We start from the raw sequence: 11,910 nt of genomic DNA, 5'->3' as shown, positions 1-11,910 counted from the left end.
AATCCAGAACAATGAAGTACACAAAACTCTTTTATGACCTATTTATTCACTGGTTCAAGCCATCTGTTTGATATTATGTATCCGAATTTTGAGAAGGCAATAAAAGCCAAGCAAAATTGAGGAAATTAGTCCACCTTAAAAATATGACCTTGCCAAATTGTTGTAGAATAAAATTTAGCTACAGGTAAATTACATTTCTTGTCCATGGTGGGCATATATTCTCTGCTATTCACTGTCCTTGGTCAAAAATAGATAAGCTGCTATTGCCTAAAGTGGCCCTGAGCTATGAGCATTTAATTGGCTTCTCAGCCTTTCAGAATTGATATTGAGATCATTGACCTGTCTCAGCATAAGTAAGAAAATCATTTATTGGAGCCAAGATGTAGAAATCAAGACTATTATGTTTTGATTTAATGAAGGCACTTACTATTCTCCATGGATTCCTCTGCTCTTATTGGAATCAGGACATTACCTACTATAATGACTCATTATCATATCCATCACAAGCCAGATCTCTACCCCAGGACTGACCACCTGGCAATCCAGGGGTGCATCCTCTCTCTCTGGCTTTCTACCTAACAGAAGAATAAGCTCTGTCTCTTTGGGTTTTTAAATAAAATAAGCAGAGAGAAACCGACTTTGATTCAGAGCTCACAGATGAAACATCGCTGTGTTGCTGGTGTTGCATTGTTCATTATTCTGATTTCCTTTCCAGACTGTCTTCCCCCCACTTTTTTTTTTGGTGGTTGGATTTTGGGTACTAATTCCAGGTTCCTTCTTGGATTTTGCATCTTATCCTTTCATCATATCACAAAATGACTCTTGAAATTAAGCTTGGCTCTGTCTCTTGAATCACTTTCTCTTTTCATCTTCCACCATCATTTTCTGTTTCTTTAGTTCTGCTTGTTTAGACAGAAATTCTTAAGCCCAGTCTCTGATCTTCTCTGTTGTTCATTGGAACTTTCTTCTTGTTGTATTTGGTTCCTGATTATAGATTTCAACTCTTTCTGTTTAAAGGCCTGGATGCTATACATGTCTAACGGCTCAATTTAGGGATTCTGTCACTATTGCCATGCACCACTCAGTAGCTACTCTACATGGAAAAATCTGGAGCTGTGTTAATGGAGCTGTTGGTGTTGAATAGTAAGAAGATCCCACACCGGGGAGTAAGAGTAAAACTTTGCCACTAATTATAATTAGGTATGTGACATTAAAAATGATACTACATTTCTTTCTGTTATCTGATTTATAAATTGAAAGAGAATGACAATCACTGATTTTTCAAACTTTGTTAAGGCTGTGCTATGCTTTCTTAAAGTGAAATATTAAGGGAACATCAATAAAAAAGAATAAAGTGGAACTGCTTTGTTCAACATGGTGGCTGCTTGTCACTGCTGTCACCCCAGGAGCAATCCCTGGAATATCTCAGTGGATCTCCTTGGGGCTCATGTAATTAAAAATCTAGGCTATCTAAACGCTTCATCTCAATTCTATGAAATCTGTGGTTCCCAATTCTATGAAGTGTCTTTGTTCTTAGGAGCTTAAACATTATGAGGAAAATCAGTCAGCCAACTGCTGTCAAATAATGGTTTGGATTTTTTAAAACTGTATTTATTGATTATTTGACTCTTCTGTCAATAGACTGCAGCTTGGCATGTGTTCTCTATATAAACACAAGAAAAGATCACTGGCACTAATAAGAAAAGGTAAATAGGTTGAGTAGACAAGTGAACAAATGAATATTAATACTAAGTAGCAGTGAAACTTTTCTTGAGAGATATTTTGCTCTATGGCATATAACGATGGGATTCTGGGGGAAATATTTTTCTTTATAATAACAGCATTTCTTACATGTATATATTTTTTTAAATTTCTTTATTGATTAAGGTATTACATATGTGTCCTTACTCTCCCATTACCTCCCCATCCCCCCATATTTTTAACATACTAAATCCTAACTACAGCCCTCCAGAGACCTTAGTGCCGCTCATAGCCAAAGATAAAAGTCATGTGACAGATTGTTCTTTCATTCAGTAAAATACTGCCTTTAGAATTTTATCAAATATCAATCTTCTTTAAGAGCACCTAAGCAATTAAGACATCTTTCAAACAATGTTTGAGCACAAACTCCTTTACTGCAAATAAGTAAATGAGGTTAAAAATAAAGAGATGTTTGTGAATCAGAGTTTAAAGGGGTAAGGGGGGGGGGATGGGCCAGTAAGTTAAGAAAATCTTTCTAAAGGAAATAACTTGAAATAAAGGATGACAGAACAGAAGCCGAGAGGGAAGAAGGAAGGAAAAGGGAGGGAAAAGCAGGAGATAGCTTCAAAAATTTAGGGGCCTGAAGGAAGATGTCTATCATTGTGCATACTGTGTGACATGGAAAAAGTTGCTTTTTCTCTTTGTGCATCAGTTTCATTAATTATAAAGTAGACATAAGAATGATCTCCCTTAGAGGATTATTGAAATGTTAAATGAGATTGTGCCTGGAAATGACTTAGACTGACTGGCACATAAAAGGTGGTGAAGAAACAAATTATTTGTTTGCTGCTCTTCAACTAAAGCTTTGTAAAATGTGATCAAATTGGGCATCAAGCAGATACGTTCAGAATACAGAATATGGAAAGGACATGGAGTGAAGGGTGTGATGAAAAGGTGAGAATGATGCCACCACTGAGACACCAGCTCTTTGATCCCTACACTTGTAAACATAACAATCATACATTTTCTGCTTTTCCTCAATGTCTAGTGGCTATTTTTGAACCAACATTTCACTATAGAACTGTGGAACAAAGTTGAGAAATGATCCGTATTGCTTCTTCAGAATCCTTCTGCTCATTTAGTGCTTTCAGAAATAAATTTTGATTTGCAGGCAGGGAAATGTAGCTAATATATGAAATTTGGTCTGCATGACAAGAAATAGTAGATGATTCTATAAAGAACAGCAAATCTCAAACAAAATGTCAAAAACAAACAGTTTAAGGTGACTAAAACATTTTATTCTTTACAGTAACATTTTCTAATTTTTATATTTTGAAATTATTTTATATGCTTTATTCACACTGTCATCACAATAACCTTGTAAGGTAACAAGGGCAGATCTCAATATCCCACTTCAAGGGAAGCAACAAGCCTTGAGGAGACACACACTTGCTCAGTGTTTAATGATTAGTAAGTTACTGACTATGAATTGGAACCAATGTTCCCTGGTTTTAAATCCAGAGGTTTCCCTCATGTGTACTTGAGGAAATCCTAAATGCTCTTCCAGGCCACAAAGAGTGGGTCATGAATTGACATAATAAGGACATATCTCAGTGTTTGCTCTAAGGAGGATGAATGTGAACAAGCTCTTGATTTCATGGACGCAGTCCAAGGACAATGTTAACACTCTGTGGTGTCTTGGACGTCATTGCTCTCTTCTTCCTTGGTACTCGTTTTCTTATAGTTTTTGTGTCTGAAATGAAAGAAACAGGGATGGCAGAATTCGTTGTAAGTGTTGGATATGGTGGCAAATAGGTAACAATACAACTTATTTGTACTTCATTGGGCAGTTAAAACTGCCCTCATCATCTTCTCACAGCAACCTGTTGAAGAAGCTTGCTAAATTATTCTCATTACTGATAAGTGTTGAGAAGCTGGAAAAAAAACCACACAAACCAACAAGCAAATTGCACAGATGTACACCCAAGAACAGTGTCATGATTCCTTGCCTTGGGGTCCTATTTTTGGAGAGAAAAAAATAATGCCATCACCAGAAGAGCCTCTGGAGCCAAAACCTATGTGTTAAATTTCCAGGAATTCTCTCTTTAATTTTCACCTGAGGATATTTTTCCACTGATTTTTAGAGAGTGGAAGAGAGAGGGGGAAAGACAGAGAGAAATATCAATGGGAGAGAAGCTCATCGATTGGTTGCCTCCTGCATGAGCCCCAACCAGGGCCCTGGATGGGGAGGAGCCTGCAACCAAGGTGTGGGCCCTTGACCGGAATTGAACCCAGGACCCTTTGCTTTATCCACTGAGCCAAACCGGCTAAGGCAAATTTCCAGGAATTCTGACTGAAAATCCAGCTCTCAGCTTCTTTAAAGTTCAGACCTAGAGCTGTACAACTTTACTTCTAGCACATTCAAATGGTTATGATGAGTCACAGGGCTAATCAGGTTCAACATCAAATATTTAACTTCTAAAATCAATATTCACGATATCATCACTTATACTGGGATTTTTCAACCATGTTGAAAATTAAGTTAGTCTTTTCCAGTTTATCGCATGATTAAAAAAAACTGATTTATCAAAGAAAAACTAACAAACAAAATATGCCCTGTTTCTTACCTTCTTTCTACATCCTGTATGGTGTCTGGAAGTGGAAGGTTTAAAGTCTCTGGTAGGAAGTAGACACAGATGGCAGCCATGATGGGGCAAGTTCCATACAGAATCGTTGGCAAGTGTTCAAAATACTGCCTTGTGATTAATGCTAGACTGCTCAGAGATGAGGCCAGACCAGACATGAATACAATTCCACCCTCTGCTCTGGACCTTGAGAATAAGAAAACATTGTTTAAGTGAATCTTTGTCTTCTCTTGGAGACTTGTTAAGCCTTTCTCGACAACTTGAACACAAGGTCATCTTTCACTGGGTTCTGTTGGTTTAAAGTATGTGTATGGTATCTTATAAATAAAGACAAGATATAATAGTTATAATTTGCAAAATTGCTTTTGTTTTCTTCTTTATATATAGTGCTTCAGGGATTCTCCTTGGCCTGAAGATGAAATCTAAATGCCTTACTGCGCTCATTACCATGTTGCCAACTTTGGTGCTCATGATAGTGTGTCTCCTCTTAAATGTTAAATTTCAATTACACTGGCCTTTTGAGTTTCTAGACAACATGTGGTAGAAGTTTGTTTGTTTGTTTGTTTGTTTGTTTGTTTTAGCTAACTTCACATGCTAGCTTTTGGATCACAATTTGTATGTTTATCCAGAAAGAATGAGGCCTACTCTAACCTCTCTTGCTGATTCACCCATCCCTCATTCTTGGTCTAATGAAAAACACTGTTAATTTCCTTTAGACCAGTGGTTTTCAACCTTCCTAATGCCTCGATACAGTTCCTCATGTTGTGGTGACCCCCAATTATAAAATTATTTTCGTTGCTACTTCATAACTGTAATTTTGCTACTGTTAATGAATCGTAATGTAAATATCTGTGTTTTCCGATGGTCTTAGGCGACCCCTGTGAAAGGGTCATTCGACCCCCAAAGGGGTCGCGACCCACAGGTTGAGAACCGCTGCTTTAGACCATGTATGTAAAGGTGGTATTTCCTTATTATATTTTTTTTATTTAGTGTCACTGATTACTAATAAAATAGGTCTATGGAGGGAAGCCCTGTTTTTTTTTTTTGTGTTAATGGACTTATTGTCAAGGGCCGATATTTATGTCTAGTTCATAGAAATTTCTTAAATCTTCTTATTCTCTTCTGTTTATTCCTCTTCCTCCTCTTGCTCTCCAGTCCTCTCCATTTCTTCTTTTCCTTTTATTCTTCCTTCTCCTCATCTTTTTGTGTAGAAATGTGTTTTATTTAATGAACTATATGCCTTTTGAGAGTAGGTGCACTAAAATGTTAATTATATCACATGTATAATTATGTGCCTTTTGTACTACAGATAAATTACTTTGGAACCCTGTTTTTCTCAATGATTTTGAAATGCTTCCACTTTGGAATATTATTCCTTTATCTATGAATTTACTCAATTCTGTTAAGCGATTATCATGAGTTTCATACAGAGTCCATTAAATATTTAGTGTATTCACATTCACTTTTAAAGAAGATTAGGTAGATCTCTAACAATAAAAAAAAAAAAAGGGTAGAATCCTGGCTTGTGTTTCTCAGTAGTTAGAGCATCTGACCATGCAACAAAGCATCACGGGTTCAATTCCCACTTAAGGGCACATACCTGGGTTGCAGGTTGTGTCTGTCATACATCAACGTTTCTCTCCTTCTCTCTGTCTCCCCTCCCCCCCTCCAATCCACTCTCTCTAAAAATCAGTGGAAAAATTATCCTCCAGTGAGGAGTAACAAACAAAAAATGGGTAGAGGTTTTACATGGTGATTGAGTATAATATTGAGTCTGAAAACCAATAAAACTTGCATTGCTCTGGTTTATGATATGTTGTGAAACCTTTTTAGTGATTAGGATGTTACAATGACCAGATATAGTTTTCTAGTAATGATTCAGTTTAAATCATGTCATAGTTTAAATTCAGAGCCAAAATTCAAGAGTATTTAACTGTGTCTATGGGATTGAGCATTAACAGAAAAATTTAGCTGTGTAAGACAGAGGCACACAGGGTGGGATTGAAATAATCTAGTGAATAAGATCATAGCGTGGCAAGAAAGCTCAGTCAGTTTTTTTATGAATGTGTTTGTGGAGATAAGAGGGATTCAATGGAAAATCTCTGGGGACAAGTAGTTATGATTACTTGAAAAAGTATCAGAATTTTGAGAAAATATTCTAGACTAACTGTGGGTAACCAAAGTTTTGCCAAGGGTGGTTTTTACTTTTTTTTAACCCTTACCCAAGGATATTTTTTTCCCCATTGCTTTTTAGAGAGAATGGAAGGGAAGGAAGGAGGAGGAAGAGGAGAGAGAGAGAGCGCGAGAGAGAGAGAGAGAGAGAGAGAGAGAGAGAGAGAGCGCGAGAGAGAGCGAGCGAGCTATATGAGAGGGACAACATCAACTGGTTGCCTCTTGCATGAGCCCTGATTGGCTGAGGATCAAACCTGTAACCCAAATACATGCAGTTGACTGGGAATCAAACCCAAGACCCTTCAGTGCTCAGACATCTAACCCAGTGATTCTCAACCTGTGGGTCGCGACCCCTTTGGGGGTCAAACGACCCTTTCACAGGGGTTGCTTAAGATAAGGTGACCAGATTTTAACATTGGTAAAGCGGGACACCATTGATGGGGGGGCGGGGAGGGGTGCTCTTGATTAAAAATTTGGTCTATATGGAGCAACAAAAATTTTCATAGAACACAAAAATAGTATTGTAATATATTTTTTTAAATTTCAACGTAAGTACAATTTATAAATATACTAAATAAAAAATTATGTATAGTATTATTTTATTCTTTGGCATATTTCTCATTTGAGTGAATTTTTTTTAGTAGATTGCTGTCGTTGTTTAAAATGTCATGAATTTGCCATAACGTAAGTCGTAAGTGTCACTTTCAAGGCCGGCGCTAGACTTTTTGCTGCCACTATAAAATATAAATAATACGAGTACTGACTGCTAAATTCAAGAAAATTTATGTATTTATGAAATAAATAAATAAATTACCTAAATTATCTGAATAGCTGATTTGTAATGACATCACTTGTTTAACTAGTTTACTAGCACGCAGTACGATGTGTATCGTCTGAGAGACAGTTACAAAATGTTTTCGTCGTTGCCAATCCCCAAAAATGCCATTGTTCATTAAGTCCAAACAATGGTGGTCAAATTCTAACAACCGATCAACAATGCGAACTTTGATAAGCAGTTCTCAACAATTATTTGTTATTATTAAAGTTTAACATTATAAAATTAACAAAAATAATATAAAACTCATATCCTGGCTAAATAGCCACATGGCCGCCGAAAACCGTATATTCCCTTCCTGTTCTCCTGCCGTTCCCTAGCTTGTCATGCATTCTTTCCAAAAATCGGGACTTTTTTAAAATGCCACGGGACGTGGGTCAAATTATTAAAAATCGGAACTGACCCGCCAAAAGCGGGACGTCTGGTCACCTTAGCTTAGCATCAGAAAACACAGATATTTACATTATGATTCATAACAGTAGCAAAATTATAGTTATGAAGTAGCAACAAAAATAATTTTATAATTGGGGGTCAGCACAACATGAGGAACTATATTAAAGGGTCGCGGCAGTAGGAAGGTTGAGAACCACTGCTCTAACCACTGAACACACTGGTCAGGGCCCAAGGGTGGTTTTTAAATCACCATGGGAATTAGTTGAAGTTCCTTTGAGTACAGACTTCATTTAGACTTATTTAAGTATCTAGATAATTCTAGGAAACTCTCAATTTCAGTCTTAGTAAGGAGAGTTCAGTGGCTTACCTGAGCCCTGTGGGTATGAGTTCATGATTATAGATCATACTAATGCTGAAGTATATTGCCATCAATCCTTTTCCCAACATAGTAAGTCCAAGGCGTATGAAAGGCATGTCTGTGAGGTTAAGAGAATATCGTTAGAGAGCCTAAGTCAATATGATGAAGCATATAAATTACCTGGCATTTATAACCTCATCTACTGTTGGTTATTTGTAATGGCCCCCCTTTTAATGAGTATATGTAACATGAATAAGAATATTTCTATTGATTTTAGTAAGAGTCTAATATTTTTCATAATTGTTAAACCAGTATATATAATTATTTTGTTCAGTTCAGAATGAGGATGACAAAGTTAATGATGATTCTTACAAGAACAACATATGAGGGGTAGGAAATATGTGATATTTTTCAGTCTTTTCTACAGTTATGAGATTATAATTTTCCCCTGTTCTGAGATTGTTATATTACTCCATTTTCCAATATTATATTCTTGGAGTCAGAATTTGAACCTACTTTGAAATTCTCTCTAGAACTCCAGATAAACTGCATTTAATGAATTTGCATATAACATGAATGTAATTGAAGGGCTTCTAAGGAATGAGAATTCTGTTTGACTTTGGATAGACATAAGAGATACAAGAATTTCTCCCAGGGAACCTCAGTTAAGTGTGATGCTTCTGAAAGTACCATATATCTTTTAGTGCCATTGTATTTGCAAAGATAAGGGATTAAGAGGTGAGTGGTTTCTATACTTAATTGATAATATATTTGAGTTCTCAAACCATTGAGAAAATTAGGTTAGATTTCAAAAAAGTCCACTGACTGTAGGTTTTCCTGAATGACAAAAATGTAATGGGGACTTCTGTAAACTCAAAGATATTAACATGAAATAAATCCTTGTGTTACATGGAAAGTGTTTAAATATTTCCTCTCAATAGCCTGAAACATGAGTTTCCATTTATCTCAGTTAAAATTCAAATACTTAACCAAATTCTGAACACCAAAAGACTCACCAATCTCCCTTGCACCAGGTATATAATTTACCATTTTGTTATCAGAAAAAAAAAATTGAGAAAATACTTTCTTCCATCATTATCCTTGATCTTCAATACCAGCTCTTCCATTGTGCTCTTGATTGTACTTCTTCTTGAATTATTAAAGATTTTGATATGGTTTATAATGTCTCTGTTCCAACTGCTAAATTTCTCATCATTTAGAACATATGTAGAAAATTATATACATATATAAATTAAAATACTCTACATATCATATGCCATATGTCATACATCATATTTTGTATAGTCTATATTATATAATGTATATTATATATGTATATTATTTTCTAGTCTTAAAGAAAAAGCTCCTATACACACACACATGCATCTTGAACATGGATTCTGATCTTAATTTAAAAATAATTTTTATTGGTATTTTCTAGGAAACTCAAATATATACTCCAAACCAGGGGTCCTCAAACTACAGCCCTTGGGCCACATGCGCCGCCCCCCCCCCTCCAAGGACATTATCTGGCCCGCCGGGTGTTTTTGCCGCTGCTGCCTGTCCTGCTTAGCAGCCGACTCGTCCCGGGCCCGCAGTGTGCATGTGTGGAATGTGCGCCACACTCTCCGACTCCCCTCCTTCTCTCTGAGAGACAGTGAACTGGCCCCCTGTTTAAAAAGTTTGAGGATCCCTGCTCCGAACTATTAACTTAAATTACCTATTTCACTGCTGCTTGTGACTGTTACTGGAATCCTTTCTCATCCTTTACACATTTCAATTTGGCTAGGACCGTTTTAATTTACTCCTTTTGAACTTGCATAATTATTAATTGCATTTCCTTTTCACACTTAAGTGTGCTTCAGTTGGGATGATAAATTATATAACCCAAAGGCATCCATTCCCCTAGCCTGCTTCTCTTGTCTTTAAATTTCAGTGAATGGAATAAAAATTCTACCAACTACCAAGTGGGAAAACTAGAGCTCCTGCTTGACTGGTCCTCACATTCTCTCATATGCTGACCATTCCATATGCTGTGCTGATTTTATCTTCTCTTTTTCACATGGGATCTCTACTATGTCACTGGTGGGAAAACAAGACCAGTGTTTCCAAATAACCCAGAAAAAAATCTCCTTTTGTCATTGGCCAATACATTTAATGATGCTTTTATTTTTTTACTGTATTATTATTATTTTAAAAATATATTTATTGATTTCAGAGAGGGAGAGAGAGATAGAAACATCAATGATGAGAGAGAATCATTGATTGGCTGCCTCCTGCATGCCCCCAACTGGGGATTGAGCCTGCAACCTGGGCATGTGCCCTTGACGGGAATCGAACCTGGGACCCTTCAGTTGGCAGGCCGACGCTGTATCCACTGAGCTAAACCAGTCAGGCTAATGATGCTTTTAAACATTTCCACAAAGTAAGTTTTTCCATAGCAGAAAACATATTTTATTCATTATTTTTATCAGGAGGCCAGCCCTATCAAAAATCTGTGATGTTGAGAATAATAAATAAATGTTTGTTGAAGAGAAATAAATGTAAGATTTATGTTTGAATATATAATAGACATATTAATTAAATTAATGTTAATTATGTAATGTATCAATTCAGATATATAATTCAATTACAGTTTATAATACATCAACTTATATAAAGAAATCAATTCACCCTAGCCAGTCTGGCTCAGTGAATAGAGCATTGGCCTGTGGACCCAAGGGTCCCAGGTCCGATTCCAATCAAGGGCACATATCCAGGTTGCAGGCTCTTCCCCAGCCTGAGCCCTGGTCAGGGTTCATGCAGGAGACAAACAATCAATGTGTTTCTCTCACATCGATATTTCTCTCTGTCTTTCCCTCTCTCTCCTACTCTGACTAAAACTCTGTCAGGAGCCAAGAGTTGGTCAAAGGATTAACTCTGAGCTTACTTCAGCAAGTTACTGAAACAGAAACTCACGGAAACTAGGCCCACCTCCTCTTGCCTGAGGACAAAGCATTCTTTCCATAGTTGCCCTTCAACCGCCATATTCTTTACCTATAGTCAGCACCCTTTACGACCTTAGTCAATTATCTAAGTCCACATGACCCTTTCAGCCTCCATCTCCCCTAGACATCTCCCCTTCTAGAAACCACATATAAGGAACGCTGTAAAAATAAAATTTCGAGGCTTGATCAGAAACCCCTTTGTCTTGCCTCCATTCTTTGCGTCCCTTGTCTGTCTCTCATTCTCTTAGGTGCGCCGCCTCTGTACCCCCGTTAGAAGACCCCGCTGGCCGGGGCAAAACTCAATGGGAAAATAGCTCATTCTAAGGTGAGGATTAAAGAAAAAAAAAAGAAATTGTACTTTATATCAACTATACTTACTAGTATAATCTACAACTATATTTATGATCTAATTTATTCTATATTGTAGTCTATATTACATAATATAGTTTATATAGTATCAAATAATATTTATATATAGATATTTCTAAAATTAAATACAAATATATGTTAAACTCTGATGTTTTATTATTATTAACTTGATGTTAGCATACCTAGACCATGCCACCATGCTGCAATGAAGTTATTGTCCACACATGAATTGGATCAGTACATTAAACACAAGCAAACTTTTTAGATAACACTAGCAACATTCTCAAACATTTTTCTGGAAACTACCATTCTTACCTTTGGGCACGAATATATTGAGTAAGATACAAAATCCACCTAAGAAAAGGACAGAAGCAATTGAAGGCCGCCGTTTAAGGAACTTGATTAAAAGGAAAGAAAGACATTTTGATGGGAAGTCCACAGCTCCAAGGA

The 11,910-nt window shown here is 36.7% G+C and overlaps 1 protein-coding gene across 1 annotated transcript; it reads right to left on the bottom strand.

The window, feature by feature from the left end:
* Positions 1-3,036: 3,036 nt before the first annotated feature.
* On the bottom strand, positions 3,037-11,804 carry LOC129147228 (solute carrier family 22 member 22-like). Its single transcript, XM_054708559.1, has 4 exons — positions 11,776-11,804; positions 8,114-8,222; positions 4,329-4,532; positions 3,037-3,454 (listed from the first exon to the last, which is right to left on the bottom strand). The coding sequence occupies exons 2-4, from the start codon at positions 8,218-8,220 to the stop codon at positions 3,382-3,384; spliced, it is 384 nt and encodes a 127-aa protein (XP_054564534.1). The 5' UTR covers positions 8,221-8,222; positions 11,776-11,804; the 3' UTR covers positions 3,037-3,381.
* Positions 11,805-11,910: the final 106 nt, after the last annotated feature.

The sequence above is a fragment of the Eptesicus fuscus genome, chromosome 19 (assembly GCF_027574615.1).
Source record: "Eptesicus fuscus isolate TK198812 chromosome 19, DD_ASM_mEF_20220401, whole genome shotgun sequence".
NCBI lineage: Eukaryota > Metazoa > Chordata > Mammalia > Chiroptera > Vespertilionidae > Eptesicus > Eptesicus fuscus.
Note: the sequence above shows the minus strand (reverse complement) of the source record. Positions and strands in the feature narration are given on the sequence as shown.